A 19,485-nucleotide genomic window follows, 5' to 3' on the forward strand; every position below is an offset into this window, starting at 1 on the left:
ATTCCTAAAACTTTTTTTGATTCCTTAGACTCTATTATTTTGTCATATCTGTGGCAGAATAAGCGCTCTAGAATTAATAAAATCCATCTCCAAAAATCTAAAAAAGAGGGTGGCATGGCTTTACCTAACTTTCGTTTATATTATTGGGCAGCTAATATACGTTGTACTACCTTCTGGTCTTTCTTCCATGGCCAACCCGAGGACCCTAATTGGGTGGCGATGGAGCTGAGCTCCACCAAAGAATTATCTATCTCTGCATTTCTTGGCTCTGCACTCCCTAGTAGTCTGCCACAGATCAATAGCTAATCCTCTTGTTAGACACACTTTGCGTATATGGGCTTAGATCAGGAAATGCTATGGTTTCCAGGGGTTTTCCGTTTCCAGCCCTATTGCTCATAATCACCTTTTTTTACCTACTACATACGATTCAGCATTCCAGGTTTGGTATAGGAAGGGCATTAGACATTTTGAAGATCTTTTCATTGATAATCGCTTCGCTTCTTTTCAGCAGCTCTCTGTTAAGTTCAATCTGCCCAATGCTCATTTTTTCAGATATCTCTAAATCCGACACTTTATTGCTCCTTTAATTCCTAACTTCCCTGAAATGCCTGTGAAAAATGCTATGGACCTATTTCTTTCCATGAATCCACTAGGTAAAGGCTTAATATCAATCATCCGAGATAAACTAGCGGCCTTACGACGGGCCCCCATGGATAAAATCAAAATGGCCTGGGAGCAGGATTTAAATATCTCCTTATCTGAGGAGAGCTGGGATTCAGTTCTCAAATCGGTTAACTCAACCTCTCTTTGTGCTCGCCACTGCCTTTTACAGTTTAAGATTGTTCATAGAGCCTATATGTCTAAATCTAAACTAACTACCCTAGCGTTAGTCCGCTCTGTGATAAATGCAAGAGGGGCGTGGCCTCTCTCATCCATATGTACTGGTTCTGTCCTAGCTTGGAGAAATTCTGGAAAGATGTCTTCACTATGTTATCGTGTATTCTGAATCAGCACCTAGAACCAAACCCCTTAATTGCTCTGTTTGGTTTTTGGGGCGAGACAGATTTATGTCTGGGTCCGACCAAATGCCGAATATTATCCTTTGCCTCTCTTCTGGCTAGACGCTTGATCCTCCTCAGATGGAGAGATGCTGCCCCGCCCACTCATGCTCAATGGCTTAATGACATCATGGCCTGTTTGGACCTCGAAAAAATTCATTATTCAGTTCTCAATTCGGATCTAAAGTTCCATAAGGTCTGGGGACCTTTTATCGAGTACTTTCATAACCTTCCTCTTGACTAGGTGTTTTTTTCTTTTCGGTCCCTTGCTTTCAGCTCCTTTTTTTTTCTGGTAGAAGGCATTATTACCCTCTGTTGCTAAGTGTATTCACAGTCTGGGAGCTTGGCTGTCCTGACTTATACTCTCTATATTGTGTTGTGGTTGGTCTGGAGTTGCTGTTGTTTTTTCTTGTGTTGTGGGGCTTGGGGAGGACACTAAGCTTACTTGTCTTTAATATAGGTGCTTTTTTTTTGATAAATTCTCTTCCTTTGTAGCATATTGTTATTGTATGCTTAATTTTGCACTGTTTTAATGTTCCTCATTGGGATTTGGGGTTTTTAATTTGTAAAATGTTTTGAAAAACTAATAAAAAAAAATTAAAAAAAAGAATAGAGGGAAGTCCATTTATATTATAGATGAGAATTGTTTTGGCCAGAGGATGGTGAATCTGTGGAATTTGTTGCTGCAGGTGGCTGTGGAGGCCAGGTCATTGGATGTATTTAAGGTGGGAGTTAATAGGTTCTTGATTTGTCAATGTGTGAAAGGTTATGGGGAGAAGGCTGGAGAATGGGGTAGAGAGGAAAATGGATCACGTGATGAATTGGCAGAGCTGACGCGAGGGAGAAAATGGCCTGATTAAGCTCCTATGTGTTATGGTCGTATGGAAACCAACCTCTATGTACTTTGTGCTGCCTCAGGAAGCCAGTCAAGATAATCAAAGACCTCTTCCACTCTCATCTCACCCTTTCTATCAGAATGAAATACTTGAAAACATGCACCTTCAGGCTCAAGGATAGCTTCTATCCCACTGTTATCATACAAGATCCATTCAAGAGTCAGATAAAGATGAACTCTTAATCTCTCGGTATATCTCATTGTGTCCCTTCCACCTAATTTTTGTATCTACACTGCACTTTTCTGTAACAATATCTGTGTTACAATATTCTACATTTTTCCTTTGTAAACCTCAATGTACTTACTGTTTCAGCATAATCTGTATGACTGGCATGGAAAACAATGCTTTTCACTGTATCATCGCATGTACCAATGACCAGGAAGGATCCCTGGGGCCAAGCCACATTTAAAGGAATCTCAAATGAACAGCCTTTGTTCCAAAATTGTGGTGGGATTGCCATTTAAATCTGAGCCACATAGAAACAATTTGGTCTAGCCAAAGTTAGACAGTAGTAGATAAAGCATAGATTTAGTGTAAAGAGTAAAAGGCATAGAGGAATTATCATCCTCATTTTTATTATTATGTGCTGTGGTGTATAATGTGGGTTATCATGGACTTCCATCTGTCTATGAGCATGATTGTTCTTGGCAAATTTTTGTACAGAAGTAGTTTGCATTGCCGCCGTCTTGTTATTGTCTTTGCAAGACCCCATCCAGTATCAATACTCTTTAGAGGTTACCTGTCTGTATTTAGTAGTAGCATAACATAGGACTTGTGATATGCACCAGCTGCTCATAGACCCACCACTTGCTTGAATGGCTTTATTTGACCCTGATCAGGGGCTAAGCAGATACTACACCTTGCCCAAGGGTGACCTGCAGGCTAGTGGAGAGAAGGAGTGCCTTACACCTCCTTAGATAAATTTGTTCGTCAATGATTTTGATGATGGAATTGATGGCTTTGTGGCTAAGTTTAAGGATGATACGAAGATAGGTAGAGGAGTAGATAGTGTTGAGGAAGTGGGGAGGCAAAAAGACAGATTAGGAGAATGGGAAAAGAAGCGACAGATGGAATACAGTGTTAGAAAGTGTATGGTCATGCATTTTGGTGGAAGGAATAAAAATGTAGGCTCTTTTCTAAATGGGGAGAAAATTCAAAAATCTGAAGTACAAAGGGACTTGGAATCCTCATGTTCCCTAAACATTAACTTGCAGGTTGAGTCAATGGTGAGGAAGCCAAATGTAATGTTAACATTCATTTTGAAAGGATTGGATTATAGAAGCAAGGATGTAATGCTGATGAGGCCTCACTTGGAATATTGTGAGCAGGTTTGGGTCCCTTATCCGAGAAAGGATGCGCTGAGATTGTTCAAATGGGGGTTCATGGAAATGATTCCAGAAATAAAAGGCTTATGAGGAGTACTCAATGGCTCTGAGCTTATACTGACTGACTGGAATTTAGAAAAATGGAGGGTAATCTCATCAAAACCTATCAAATGTTGAAAGGGCTAGAATGTAGTGGATGTGGAGAGGATGTTCCTAGGACCAGAGGGCACAACCTCAGAATAGAAGGACATCCATTTAGAATGGAGATGAGCAGGAGAGGGTTCAGAGAAGATTCACACGAATGATTCCAGGAATGAGAAGGGGTACTGTATAAGGAATGTCTGACAGCTCTTGGGATGTATTCCCTGGAGTTCAGGAGAATGAGGGGGGATCTCATAGAAACATTCTGAATGTTAAAAGGCCTGAACAGATTAGATATGGCAAAGTTATTTCCCATAGTGGGGGATTCTAGGACAAGAGGGCACAACTTCAGGATTGAAGGACATCCATTTAGAACTGAGATATGGAGAAATTACTTTAGTCAGAGGGTGGTAAATCTGTGGAAATTGTTGCCACGAGCAGCTGTGGAAGCCAGGTCATTGGGTGTATTTAAGGCAGAGATAGATAGGTTCTTGATAATACATGCTATGAAAGGTTACAGGAAGGAGGCAGGAGGATGGGGTTGAGAGGGAAATAGATCAGTTATGATCAAAAGGCAGAGCAGATTCGATGTGCCAAATGGCCTTATACTGCACTTATGTCTTACGGTCTTATGTGGCCACAGAGGAATGTACAGTACAAGATTCACAAAGACAGCACCCAAGGATCAGGATTGAACCAGGGCATCTTTGGTGAAAAAATATGAACATGTTATTTGCCCTCCTAATACCTTGTGGAATTGTATTATAACTTTCTTATGTACAAGGTCATCACCAATATTTTTCCATCTCTGCTTATGTTTTTTTAAAAAACTCAGTTTTTTTCCCTGCCTATTGGGTATTATTTAATAAGTTTGCAGGTGGCACAAAAGCTGCTCCAGTCATACATAACAATTAAAGCTGTTTAAAGATACAGCAATACATAGAAAAAATGGAAAAATGACAGAAGGAATGCAATCCAGATAATGTACAAGGTAGTACATTTTGGGAAGTCAAAATTCTGGTGTGACATGCAGAGTAAATGGCAGGGATCTTAGTAGTGCTAATATATAGAAAGACCTTGATGTGCAAGTTCTTAGCTCCCTGTTCGGGTGGTTAAAACAGCATTTGGTATGAGTGCTTCATGGGCCAATATATTGAGTATAAGAGCTGGAATGTCATGTTTCAGCTGTACAAAACATTGTTTAGACTGACACACACAAAATAATTGAGGAACACAGCAGGTCAGGCAGCATCTATGGAAATGAATAAACAGTCAACATTTCAGGCCAAGACCCTTCATCAGTACTGGAAAGGAAGGGGGAAGATGCTGGAATAAGTAAGTCAGGGGAGGGAAAGAGGACACGCTAGAAGCTGATAGGTGTTCTATCTGTGTTTCTCATAATTTTGTAAACATCTGTGGGGTCACCCCTTGGTCTCCATCACCCCAGAGAAAACAATCTCTATCCAATCTCTCCCATTACTACAGTCCTAACAGAGGAAGTGGTTGAGGTGTATATTAACTATATTTAAGAAGTATTTCAGTGGATAGGAAAGACTGGAAATGCCTTGTTGATTTTGCAATTGATGCAACACAATCCTGAAATGATGGTAACTACAATAAAACCAATTTTTAATCAAATAGCACTGAAAACTCTGTGTTATGTAATCACTGCTTTAGGAACTTAACTGAGGAGTCACAAACCAATTCAAATTGAACCAAGTAATTAATTCTCCAGCATTTACAATTTCTATTTTAATTTTTCACAACTTGGTTTAGATCTGTTAGTTAGAAAGCATTCTATATAATTCCTCCGTAGCTATTGTGTATACCAGAATATCCTGTTTGGCTCCTCAATGCATAATAAAAATTGAAAGGTTTTGTTACAAAGTTGCAACAAATTGCCAAGTAGTTTGTGCTTGGTTTCAAAAGCACATTTTTGTGTTTTGCTCCTTTGAAAAAGTTTGATATTATGTCAAGCTTCATGTAACCAATCATCATTAGGTTATGTCTGGATCTTGCTTGTTTTAAAAAGTTACATCACTCAAATAAATTTTCCTCCATTCTTGCTCAGTTTTTGCTCTTCATTTTGTTTTGGTTTATTTAGCTTTGTTGACATCCTAATTTCACTTTTTATTGCAGTTTGGCTGGAAAAAAAATGAATTTGATCTGTTGGCTGCTGGAAGGTAAAACATTTCTTTGTGTTTTGTCTCAGGTTTTGTGCTTTTGTTCCCTTTTCTTGTGAACATGCATTTACCACCCACCTCTACGTTTCAAAGGATATTATTGCTTTTTTAAAATAATTATACTTTGTTCTTTCTCCATTGAACTGAATTGCTTATTTGAATTTTTAGTGTAAGAGGATTTTGGTGAACGGATTAGGATTTTTTTCCAGAAGATATAATTAATGAAACCTTATTATGCAAGGTTTCATCCTCTTAAATACTGATTAAGGCATAAGTAATTTAATTTTTTTTGCCAGTTTGTGTGAAATTTAAATATACACTTCCTGAGTTTAGATAAATGGTTTCTCACAAGTATATTTGTAAAGACATGAACACTTGAGCTTGCAGGAGTGTGGGTGCTACATTTCAACAAAATTGTACCCTGTTCAGATAATGACATTCTTGCATTCATAAGCCAGTCAGTTACTTAATCAAAGCATATCAACCCATTGACATAAGTTAAAAATACTTTAACAACTTCTACAATGCCTTTTTTCTATAATATCATTTGCTATACTCTTTCAACCAAATTATGGGAAACTGAATTGCATAATTAGTTTTGACTTGAACATTTGGGAGTCAATACTAAACTTATCTCAACCCCACTTAGTCCGTCCTTCTTTCCAACCATGAGCTGAAAGCGATTGATACTGTAGGCTCTAAGAACTAAACATCAAGGAATACATCCTTAGCTTCTTAGTTAGGACCTGCTGCCATTTCTCTCTCCACCTCCCCCTCCCTTGCATTCTCTCCAGATCTCTCTTAATCAACTGCTACCAACTGATGTCTCAAAATATCAGTACTATCTTATGTCTTATCTCTTACTTGTGTCTTTTCCTGTCGTCGTGGTTCAGTACCAGGGGGAAAAAGGTGTTTATGTTCACCAAATTCTGAGGCCAGTGTGAGAGCATCCTTCAGCACGGTGAGCTCTTGGAAATTAACCGGCCCAGATGGGGTACCTGGCTGAGTATTAAACACCTATGCTGATCAACTGGATAGAGTGTTCACCAATCTCTTCAACTTCTCATTTCAATAGTCTGAGCTACCCACCTGCTTCAAACAGGCTTCAATTCTACCACTGCCCAGGAAGAATATGGTAACCTGCCTCAATGACTATCATCCAATGGCGCTTACATCCACAGTGATTAAGAGTTTTGAGAGGCTGGTGATGAAACATATTAACTCTTGCCTGAGAAGTGACTTGGATTTGCACCAACTTGTCTTTTGGAGCAAAAGGTCCACAGCAGATGCTATCTCATTGGCTCGTCCTTCAACCCTGGAACTTACGGACAGTGAAGATGTCTCCATCAGGATGCTTTTCATTGACTACAGCTCAGTATTCAACACCATCATCCCTTCAAAACTAATCAATAAGTTTCAAGACCTTGGCTTCAATACTTCCTTGTGCAATTGGATCCTCGATTTTATCATTTGCAGATCCCAATCAGTTTGGATTGGCAACATCTCTACAACTTCAGCACCCCATTCTTTTCACTTTATACTCATCACTGTGAGGCCGAGCACAACTCTGTTGGTGATATTTAAGTTTGTTGATGACACGTTTGTTGGCTGAAGCAAAGGTGGTGACGAATTAACAGATAGGAGGCAGACTGAAAATCTGCCACGACAACAAGCTCTCACTCAATGTCAGCAAAACCAAGGAGCTGGTTTTTGGCATCAGGAGGAGGAAACCAAAGATCTATGAGCCAGTCCACATTGGGGAATTGGGGTGGAGATGGTGAGCAACTTTCCGCCATTGCCTGTAAGGAATTTGTACAGTCTCCATGTAGCTGTGTGGGTTTCCTCTGGGTGCTCTGGTTACCTCCCTCAGTCCAAGGACATACTGGTTAATTGGTCATTGTGAAGTGTCCCATGATTAGCTTGGGGTTGAATCAAGGGATTGCTGGGCAGTGTGACTAGAAGGTCCAGAAGGGCCTATTCCATGCTTTATCCCAATAAATAAATTCCTCAGTGTAATCATTTCAGAGAATCTATCCTCTATCCAGCACATAAGTGCCATTACAAGGAAAGAACAGCAGTGTCTCAACTTTCTTAGAAAAGTACAAAGATTCAGTATGTCATCTAAAACTTTGACAAACTTCTGTAGATGTGCAGTGGAGACTATACTGGCTGGTTGCATGTCTCTTGGTAAGGAGCACTAGTGCCCTTGAATGGATAAACCTACAAAAAGTAGTGGATATAGCCCAGTCCATCAAGGGTAAAGCAGCACATCTACATGGAATGCTGCCAGGGGAAAGTGCAATCCATCAACAAGGATCCAGACCTACGTTCTCTTCTCACTGCTGCCATCAGGAAGGAAGTTTAAAAGCCTCAGGACCCACACCACCAGTTTCAGGAATAGTTATTAACCCACAATCATCAGGCTCTTAAAGCAGAGGGGATAACTTCACTTGCCCACCACTGAATTGTTTCCACCACCTATGGACTCACTATAAACTCTACAACTCATTTTCTTGATATTTATTGCTTATTTATTTATTATTATTATTTTGTGTTTTTTTTCTTGCTTTGTATTTGCACAGTTTGTTATCTTCTGCAGATTAGTTGTTGCCTGTTCTATAGGAGTAGTCTTTCATTGATCCTATTGTTCCTTGTATTTACTGTGATTACTTGTAAGAAAATGAATCTCAGGGTTGTATATGGTGATTCATTCTCCCTATCATCCTCCTTCGCTCCAAGGAGAAAAGGCCAAGTTCAGTCAACCTACTCTCATAAGGCATGTTCCCCAATCCAGGCAACATCCTTGTAAATCTCCTCTGCACCCTTTCTATTGTTTCCACATCCTTCCTATAGTGAGGCAACCAGAACTGAGCACAGTACTCCAAGTGGGGTCTGATCCACATCCTATATAGCTGCAACATTACCTCATGGCTCCTAAACTCAATCCCACAATTGATGAAGGCCAATGCACCATATGCTTTCTTAACCACAGAGTCAACCTGCACAGCTGCTTTGAGTGTCCTATGGACTTGGATCCCTCTGATCCTTCATACTTTCATTAATACTATATTCTGTCATCATATTTGACCTACCAAAATGAACCTCACGCTTCTCTGGGTTGAAAGCCATCTGTCACTTCTCAGCCCAGTTTTGCATCCCATCAATATCTTGCTCTAACATCTGACAGCCCTCCACACTATCCACAACACCTCCCACCTTTGTGTCATCAGCAAATTTACTAACCCATCCCTCCACTTCCTCAACCAGTTCGTTTATAAAAATCACAATGAGTAGGGGTCCCAGAACAGAACCCTGAGGCACACCGCTGGTGACCGACCTCCATGCAGAATATGACCGATTTACAACCACTCTTTGCTTTCTGTGGACAAGCCAGTTCTGGATCCAGAAAGCAATGTCCCCTTGTATCCCATGCCTCCTTACTTTCTCAATAAGCCTTGAATGGGGTACCTTATCAAATGCCTTGCTGAAAGCCATATACACTACATCTACTGCTCTTCCTTCATCAATGTGTTTAGTGACATTTTCAAAAAGTTCAATCAGACTCATAAGGCATGACCTGCCTTTCACAAAGCCATGCTGACTATTCCTAATCATACTATGCTTCTCCAAGTGTTCATAAATCTTGCCTGTCAGGATCTTCTCCATCAACTTACCAACCACTGAAGTAAGACTCACTGGTCTATAATTTCCTGGGCTATCTCTACTCCCTTTCTTGAATAATGGAACAACATCCGCAACCCTCCAATCTTCCCGAACCTCTCCCATCCCCATTGATGATGCAAAGATCATTGCCAGAGGCTCAGCAATCTCCTCCCTCGCCACCCACAGTAGCCTGGGGTACATTTCGTCTGGTCTTATCTAACTTAATGCTTTCCAAAAGCTCCTGCACATCCCCTTTCTTAATATCAACATGCTCAAGCTTTTCCATCCGCTGTAAGTCAAGATCCTTTTCCATACTGAATACTGAAATAAAGTACTCATTAAGTGCCTCTGCTATCTCCTCCAGTTCCATACACACTTTTTCACTGCCACACTTGATTGGTCCTATTCTCACACGTCTTATCCTCTTGCTCTTAACAAACTTGTAGAATGCCTTGCAGTTTTCCTTAATAATGTCTGCCAAGGCCTTTTCATGGCCCCTTCTGGCTCTCCTAATTTCTTTTTGAGCTCCTTCCTGCAGCCTTATAATCTAGCTCTCTATCATTACCTAGCTTTTTGAACCTTTCTTAAGCTCTTCTTTTCTTCTTGCCTAGATTTACAACGGCCTTTGTACACGACGCTTCCTGTACTGTACCATCCTTTCCCTGTCTCATTGAAACGTACCTATGCAGAACTCCATGCAAATATCCCCTGAACATTTACCACATTCCTTCTGTACATTTTCCTGAGAACATCCGTTTCCAATTTATGCTTCCAAGTTCTTGCCTGGTAGCCTCATATTTCCCCTGACTCCAATTAAACGCTTTCCTAACTTGACTATTCCTATCCCTCTCCAATGCTATGGTAAAGGAGATAGAATTGTAATCACAATTAGTGTAAAAAAAAAGCCAAATTAAATCCAGTGTGATTTAATGTTGTAAAACAATAAAATTTGAAAATTTGTAGCGGGGGGTGAATACTTTTTATAGGCAGTCAACTTTTATTCCTGTTCCTTCTTTATTGTCTACATCATTCTTATTGACATAAGTTCCCTGAACTGTGTCAATTTAAGTGAAATCTCATTGTGTTCCATGTACAAAGATTGCATAAATTAATTTCACAACAGATCCTGAAGCTGGCACAGGATAAAGGTTTGCTGACCATCAATCTGGATCTGATTTAGTAAAAACCTGAAGCAACAGAGAGCTATTGTGCTCATTACCTTACTGATTTCACTACATTATTTATTCTGCATGCTAAGTTTTGTTTTTGACACACTTCTGAACTTCCTGAAGTTCATGTTTTTATTTGGTATATAGTCTTGCAGGTCATCTGATTGAGTGCGGTCCCCAGTGCACAGGCGGAATATTTACAGACTGGCATAGAGTTCCTGACTGGTATTCATTTAATCTTTATAATTTTTTCTTTATCTGCACAAAATTATATTCTGTATTATTTCTGATTTTAATACATAATGGTATAGAATAGAAACTGTTTACCGTCTAGACACGCATGCTAATATTGCTAAGCTTTAGGCCAAAAGGTAAGGGCATGGTGTTGAAAATTTTTTAGCGTGTTATTGCTGACACAGCCCTTATACAGTGAAAAACCCTGACATGCTCCAAATACAGGTAATTGCAAGTCCAAGTTGCAGAGTAGAGAGGTTCAAAGAGATTGATGGAGTGGTCAGATCATCATTTACAAAGTGGATAAGGATCTCAAGGGTCAGGATAAGTTGGGCCTTGGGGAGGAGAGTTGGCTTGTGACGGGGGGCAGGGGGCATATGGGTTGGAGTTACAAGGGTGTATTTGAGGTTTGGGCCAGGGCTTTGATATAGGGTAGTTCAGTGGATTGATGGGCTGAGTGGCCTGATTCTGCTCCTATGCTTTATGGTCTTATAGTCAAAGGAAGAACTGCAAAGTTTATTTTAAGACTATGTTAGTAACAATTTACCAAAACTAATAAGCGAAGTTAGAGACATGTCAGCCTTTCAAAGTTTTCTAAAACTGTTATCAGCCAACTAGTACAATTAACTCATATACAGATAACTTCTATCTTTGCCTAATGGAAAGAAAGGAACATATCCTATAACATATGGTCTTTCTTGATTAGTTAGGGTGTCAAAGGTTATGGGAAGAAGGCAGGAGACTGTATTGAGAGGGAAAATGCATCAGCCATTATTGAATTACAGAACAGACTCATTGGGCAAGTGGCCTAATTTTGCTCCTATATCTTACGGTCTTATGAAGGTTGGAATCACTATTGGTAAGCATATTGGTGAGTATCCAATATGGCAGGAATGGAGTTTTTGATATGTACCATTATCAGCTATTCAAAGCAGTTCATGATGATTGGTATCAGTGCCACTGGCTGGTAGTTGTTTAATTCTGAAGGTGTAGAGTTCTTTGATAAAGCGATGACGATGGCTGATTTGAATCATGTGGAGATGGCAGCCTGAATGAGTAAAGTGTTGAAGATATTCATGAAGATGTCAATGAGCTCATGTGCCTGAGTATTTGGCCTGGGATGTTGTCTGGGCCTGGCCACCTTATGGGGTTGCCTCTCTGCAGAGTCGTCCTCACATAGCCTACTGTTACACAGTGGCTGCTATGCTGGGAAGGAGTTAACGTTCATGGCCAGCATTGTGTTACATGAATCAAAGTGTACGTAAAAGTTGTTTAGAGCATCAGGAGGGAGGTGTGACAGGTGCCCCTCCGGGCTGTGTGTGCAGACTTTGCTCATAATGACTACACAGCCAAATACCCAAATACCCAAGCAATCACATTGACAAGTTCACCGATGACTTAACAGTGGTGGGGCCCATCACCAACAATGAAGAGATGGCCTACAGAGAGGAGGTGGAAGGGCTCGAGGCCCAGTACCTCTTCCTTGATGCCAGCAAGACAAAGCTGAAGGTGAACTTGCAGCAATTTCACCCACCTGCATCGGTGGCACAGTAGTTTCAAATTTCTGGGAGTGCACAGGACACATGAAAGCTCATCGACTCCCCTACTTTCTGAGGAGGCTGAAGGTAGCTGGACTTTGCACATCATTTACCAATGCCCCCTAGAGAAAGTCCTGTCAAGCTGCATCACTGCTTGGGATAGAAACTGCACTGTGGCAGACAGGAAGGCTGCATAACAGGTAGTCACAACTACCCAACGCATCATTTGCACCAGCGTACCACCATCAAGACCTGGTATAATATCCACAGAAAGCTGCTGGAAAAGGATCAATAACATGAAAGATCCCACATGGATTGTTTGTCACACTCCCATCAGGGAGGAGGTTACGTAGCATCCACCCCAGGACCATCAGACTTAAAAACAGTAACTTTCCCCAAGCAGTATAGCTGATCAACACTAACTCCACCACTACTTTATTATTTCCTAACAGTCACCCTATGTACAACCTAGTATCACTCTATGGACATACAATATATATATATAAGCTATCTTATGTATTTATATTTATTGTGCTTTTTAAATTATTATTATTATTCCTGCTCTTCTTCTGTGTTTTTTATGCTGCATCAGATCCAGAGAACAATTATTTCATTCTCCTTTACACGTGTATAGGAAATGACATAAAACAGTCTTGAATTAAAGATACCGTAAGAATGGTTTGGGCAACAAAGGCAATAAAACAGCTTGAATAACAAAAGGTTCAGGATTTGAATTGCTAGCAAAGGTTTGACTCAAGTGGAGATGTCTTAAGGTGCTGAGGATTAGACACATTAAAACTATAATTACAACTTCTTAATAATTAAACATCTACCTGATGTTTAACTTTAACTTTCACAAGACACATTCAAAGTCAGTTTTTTTCTAAATGGTATTATTACTTGTATTTTATAACTTGGAAGTGAAGTTGCAGTAATCAGGATGAAAGATTAGTGAGTCTCTTAAGAGAATGATGAAAATTACTAAAATTAGCCTTTTCTCTAGACACAGGAGTTCCCAACCTGAATTCAATGGACCTCTTGCTTAATGGTATTGTCCATTAGCATAAAAAAAAGTTGAGAACCCCTGCTCTCGAGAGTCCAATAATCTCTCTCTGATGTTATGCTAATAACGACACAAAAAGAGGCCAGTCAGTCTATAGAGTTTACACCAACTCCCATTATTCACTATCTTTTATCCCTCTTATTGAGTTAAGATTATCTGCACCTGTATCATTCAATCTTTTCACATCTCTTCTGTATCATAGACTCGTGCCTTTGATTCTCTCAATCCTCATTCCTTGCTGCTTATTACTTCAGTGTTTTCTGTTATTATTTTAAATTTGGTAAGTTGCCAAATTAGATACGAAGTTAGGTTGATAAAGGAGAATGGGATAATATAGAGAGTTCCCTTTATGACTAGAAGCCTGTAACAGGTGGTGTACCACAGGAAATGGTGTCAACCTCTTTACTGCTTGTCTGTATACAGTACTATGCACAAGTGTTGGGCACTGTACTGCATTTGTCAATGTGGAGTGGAGAATGAGTTTGTAAATCTGGTGGGAGCAAAGGATATTGGAATGGTGAGGATGGAGTACCACGGGAGGGGAGTGATTCCAAACAATTGGTTTGTTGATCATTACAGAACGTCTCTGTGGTGCTTCCAGCTCCCTCCCCTCTCCCTTCCCCACATTTCCTAACCACCATTCCCCACCCTATGCCCCTTCTTACTCACTGATAGAGACCTATATCAGAATTGAGTTCATCATCACTCACTTATGTCATGAGATTTGTTTTTTTTTTCCAGCAGTATAGTGCAGTACATAAAATTATGACAGTACAGCATCCTAGCTGTATACAGTATATGTGCCTGAGACTTTTGCACAGTACTGTACATTAATAATTTGGATAGGAATGTAGGAGATACACTGTCAGCATGAAAGTCAATGGTGTTTTGGATTGTGAGGGATAATCTTAGATAATTATAGAACAACATAATCATCAGAAATATGGAACGATGGCAGATAAAGTTTAATCCCTTGTGAGGTGATGCATTTGGAGAAGATAAGGGTATATACCTAGAATAGCAGGGCTCTAAAAAAAGTATGGAGCAATAGATGGCCCTTGATGGTATAGATAAATGGTAGTGTGAAGAAAATAAACGGGGTGCTGTTGTCATTAACAAGTGCATAGAATATAAGAGCAGAGAGGCCATGGAACAACTTTATGACATGTTGATGAGTCTTCAGCGAGAATATTGTGCAAATTGCTGATCACCACATTTTTGGAATAATGGGATTGTGATGCAGAGGGATTGGAGGATATGTTGCCTGGTATGGAACTTTTCAGTTGTGAGCAAGCATGAGGAAGTCTGCAGATGCTGGAAACTCAAACAACACACACAAAATGCTGGTGGAATACAGCAGGCCAGGCAGCATCTATAAGGAGAAACACTGTCAACGTTTCAGGCAGAGACCCTTCGTCCTGATGAAGGGTCTCGGCCCAAAACATTGACAGTGCTTCCCCTTATAGATGCTGCCTGACTTGCTTTGTTCCACCAGCATTTTGTGTGTGTTTTCAGTTGTGAGATGAGACTGGATGAGCTGGGTTTGTTATTTTTGAAGTAGAAAATGCTGAGGAGTGGGACCTGAGAGAGATAAACAAAATTATAAAGAATAATGAGAAACTTTTCCCCATAATAGAATTGTCTAGGTTGAATATAAGAAGTAAAAGATTTACAGGGGATTGATGGAAAAGTACATTTCACCAGATGTGGTTGCAGTCTGGACCTACTGATTGGGTAAATACTAGAGGCAAGTACTCTCACAACATTTAACAAATATTTAGATAATTTCTTTAATTGCTGACTCATAAAATGATTTGAATGAAGTGCTCATTAATCAGCACTGATGGATGAGAGTAGTGAGCTGAATTAGCCTGCTAGTCAACACACTTGCATCTAATCTAGCCTAATTTAAGCAAAATTATTTTTGTATCTTAGATTCATGCTCCTAGAGAATCAGTTTATGGAGTCCCAACCTGAACATTAGAGCTCTGCCTCAGAAGGCAGTGGAGGCCAATTCTCTGGATGCTTTCAAGAGAGAGTTAGATAGAGCTCTTAGATAGTGGAGTCAAGGGACATGGGGAGAAGGCAGGAACGGGGTACTGTTTGTGGATGATCAGCCATGATCACAGTGAATGGCGGGGCTAGCTTGAAGGGCAGAATGGCCTACTCCTGTACCTATTGTCTATTGCATTTTCAACATGTTTTTCAGTTATTGTTGCCTGAATTCTAATGTATACTGCTTAAATCTGTATTATCTATTTTCAGGGATAACATTGGCTTTCCAGTTCTTGAATGTTCCTCTGATGGAAGTTTCACCCTTTCTAAACCACCTAAAACTGGAGGCTTGGTATCATTTGGTACTGTGTCTGAGCAGCTTGTGTATGAGATAGGTGACCCCCGTCACTACCAGTTGCCTGATGTTGTCTGCAATTTCTCCCAAGTTACCATATTTGAAATATCAGGTCTGTTGCTTCTAACATCTCTTTCAAATGCATAAAGCTGTTTTATAAATAAACAATGTTGCAGTCTATAAGCATTCACTTGGCATTGCAGATTACAGTGATAAAACATGATGCACAATTTTATCACCTTAGTTTTATGAAATTTTTCAATGACAAATAAGTTTGGTATTTTTAACTTCCTTACATTTGGGCAAAAATCTACAGCACAGATGTTTCGCAGCCATTGATCCAAAATTGTCACTCAGAGATGCTGTGGACAGTGTGAATTTAGGAAATTAAAGGTTTTAAGACTGAATATGATACATTTTTGTCAACTGAACATGTTGAGACATTATGCAATTCAGGCAGGAAGTGGAAATACTGTATTTCTGAACAATATATGGCTGTGTGAAATCAAGAGGCCATATAACCTATTCATGTTCTGAAATGAGAAAACAATCTGGTCAGTTCTAGATCGGTTAGCAAAAGGGCACGTTGAGCACATTGGAAAATAGAATATTAGAATCTTTTCTTAGCCGTTAGTTCTACAAACTGGCTGTGCAAAGGTGATGCATTTCTCAATATTTAACATCCCTTATAGTAAGGAAAGTATGAAGTTCAAAAGTTTTATTAAAGGAACTTAAAATTATATTTTTTTGACATGTGGACCTTGTCATTTCTTTGTTTGAAGAGATAGGGAGGGAATATTTTATTGAGTTTGACACTAGTTTGATAAGGCAAATCCCACACTGTTGTTAAAAATGGAAACAAGTGTCCTGCTGAGATTGCACCCAACCTCATGCATTCTCCTAAGCAATGTTAATGTGTAGCAGGCCAGACTAGATGAATAGTGCCTACCATTGGTTTACTTTTAAATAGATTTTGTGCTCAAAGTGTGATTTGCTATAGGGTACTCTGAATGTGACTGACAAGGCTGAAGACTGATTTATTTTCCTTTCAATCAGCTTTCTGTCATGAATATTATTTTTAAACAGAATAGCAAATTTGTTTTCATGTTTTTGAATCTTTAACAGTGGCAAAAACTCATGGACTCCACTCTGGTAATATTTAATGTTGAGTGTTTTTGATGTAGATTGATTCTCATAATTTTAAAAAGTCTTATATTGTATAGGATTTTAATCATTCTATGTTTCATTTATTTTATATCCATCAAATTCATAAAGAAACTCAGTGAGTTCAATATTCTTGAGGAGTTTGATATACATTTCTCTGAAGCAAATAGTGAATAGAACAGTACAGCACAGGAATCAGCCTTATGGCCACAAAGTCTTGTCAACTGTGATGTCAATCCATACCATTGCCATCACACCTCCATTTCCTAGCTATCCATGTACCCGTCTAAATGCCTTTTAAATATCGTTAATGTATCTGCTTCCACCATTTCTGCTGGTAATGCAATCCAGGTACCTATGGAACACTGTGTTAATTAAATAAATAAATAAATTTGCCTTGCAAATCTCTTTTAAACCTCCCCCGCCCACGTAGTTTAAAGCCAGGCTCTCCAGTATTTGAGAAAAAAAATACCCTGACTGACTATCATAACTACACCTCGCAGTTTTATATATACATATCAGGTCAGCCCTGGGCCTCTAACGCAAGACATAACCAGTTTACTGAGCCATGAACAAGGTAAAAACCCATGGTGTTAGAGGCAAGATATTAGCATGGTTTTGTAGAGAGTTGGGATAAAGGGAGGCTTTTTCAGAATGGTTGTTGATGACTAGTAAGGGTCAGTGTTAAGCCCATAAACTTTTCACTTCATACATTAATGTTCTGGACGACCGCATTCAAGTTTGCTGACAACGCCACTGTCATTGGCTGAATCTAAGCTGGTGACGAATTAGGATATAAGAAGGAGAAGGAAGATCTGGCTGAGTGGTGCCAGAATAACAATCTCTCACTCAGTGTCAGCAAAGTCAAAGCAAGTGTATCATCAAAGTACATATATGTCACCATATACAACCCTGAGATTCATTTTCTTGTGAGCATACTTAATTACACAATAATAATCATAAAATAATCAATGGAAGACCACCCAACTTGGATGTTCAACCAGTGTGCAAAAGACAACACACTGAAACAAAAAGAAAGAAATAACAATAATACATAAATATATAGATTGATAGATAAATAAACAAGCAATATATATAAAGAAATTGCGATGAATATGAATCCGTAGGTTGTGGGAATATTTCAATGATGGAGCAGATGAAGTTATTCCTTTCAGTTCAAGTTCAGTTCAGTTCAGTTGAGGGGTAATAACTGTTTTTGAACCTGGTGATGTAAGTCCTGAGGCTCCTGTACCTCTTCCTAATGGTAACAACAAGAAGAGAGCACATCCTGGGTTGTGGGGATCACTGATGACGGGTGCTGCTTTCCAGCGGCAACGTTTCATGTAAATGTGCTCCGTGTTGGAGGGGGTTTTCCCTGCTGAACTGGGTCATATCCACTACTTTTTGTAGGATTTTCTGTTCAAGGACAGTGGTGTTTCTATACCTGGCTGTGATGCAACCAGCTACCAGAGGTCAATGAGCTAGTCCTCATCAGGGGATCAGAACTGGAGAGGGTCAGCATCTTTAAATTCCTTGGTGTTATCATTTCAGAGAATCTTTCTTCGGTCCAGCACTTAAGTTCCATTATGAAGAAAGCACAGCAGTAACTCTACTTTTTAAGAAGTTCATGAAGATTCTGCATGTCATCTAAAACTTTGACAAACTTCTATAGATGTATATGGGTTGAATATGGTGACATATATGTACTTTGATGATAAATTTACTTTGAACTTTTAACTTTTGAAGTTTGAAGAAATTGATGGCATTGTGCAGAAAATACAAAGATAGTGGAGGGACATGGTATTGTGGAGGCCAGAGAGTCTGCAGAAGGCCCAGGACAAATTACCAGAGTGGGCAGGTAAGTGGCAGGTTGAAAATAGCATAAAGAAGTGATCAATTGAGTACAACATAAGGAAGTTTGGTGTTTATACTTTGGTAGGAAGAATAAATGTGTAGATCATTTTCTGACTAAGGAGAGAATTTAAAAATCAGAGGTGCAAAAGGAGCTTGGAAGTCTTAGTTCAGGACTCCCTTAAGATTAATTTGACTTGGTAGTAAGGAAGGTAAATACTCATCAGTTTTCTTTTTGAGAAGTATATAGAAGGAAGGATGTCCTGCTGAGGCTTTGTAAGGCATTTGTCAAACCATTGTTGGAAAATGTGGGTAATTTTAAGCTCCATACACAAGGGAAGAGGGTTCTAAGGAAGAATAATCCCAAGAATGAAAAGCTTGTTGTTTGATGGCCCTGGGTCAATATTTGATGAGGGGGGATCTCATTGAAACCTACTGAATAATGAAAGGAAAACACAAAATGCTGGCAGAACTCTGCAGGCCAGTCAGCATCTATGGGAGGAGGTGGTGATGACGTTTCGGGCCGATACCCTTCATCAGGAGTGAAGTAACTTGGGATAGTCGAGGGGGGATAAGAAGTGGGGGGGAGGGATGAAGTAGAGAGCTGGGAAGTGATAGGCTGGAGGGAAATGGGCTGGGGGGGAAGGTGGAGAATTATGGGAAATAAAAGAGAAAGAAAGGTAGGGCTGGGGGGAGATTATAGTGAGGGGGGAAAAAAGAGAAAGAGAACCAAAATAAAATAATAGATAGGGATGGGGGTAAGGGGGGGGCAGGGGTATCAACGGAGGTCTGTGAGTTGGATGTTCATGCCGGCAGGTAGGAGGCTACCTAGGAGGGAGATAAGGTATTG

General features: G+C 39.7%; 1 protein-coding gene across 2 annotated transcripts in view; it reads left to right on the forward strand.

Moving 5' to 3' along the window:
• The window catches only part of LOC132391519 (uncharacterized), a 237,636-nt gene that overhangs the window by 80,339 nt on the left and 137,812 nt on the right, over positions 1 to 19,485 (forward strand). For both annotated transcript variants that reach the window (XM_059964806.1, XM_059964807.1), the window contains 3 exons: positions 5,560 to 5,603; positions 10,583 to 10,660; positions 15,536 to 15,732. In XM_059964806.1, coding sequence (XP_059820789.1) covers positions 5,560 to 5,603; positions 10,583 to 10,660; positions 15,536 to 15,732 — 319 coding nt within the window. The remainder of the gene's footprint in view (positions 1 to 5,559; positions 5,604 to 10,582; positions 10,661 to 15,535; positions 15,733 to 19,485) is intronic.

This window comes from Hypanus sabinus, chromosome 3, assembly GCF_030144855.1.
Source record: "Hypanus sabinus isolate sHypSab1 chromosome 3, sHypSab1.hap1, whole genome shotgun sequence".
NCBI classification, from domain to species: Eukaryota; Metazoa; Chordata; class Chondrichthyes; order Myliobatiformes; family Dasyatidae; genus Hypanus; species Hypanus sabinus.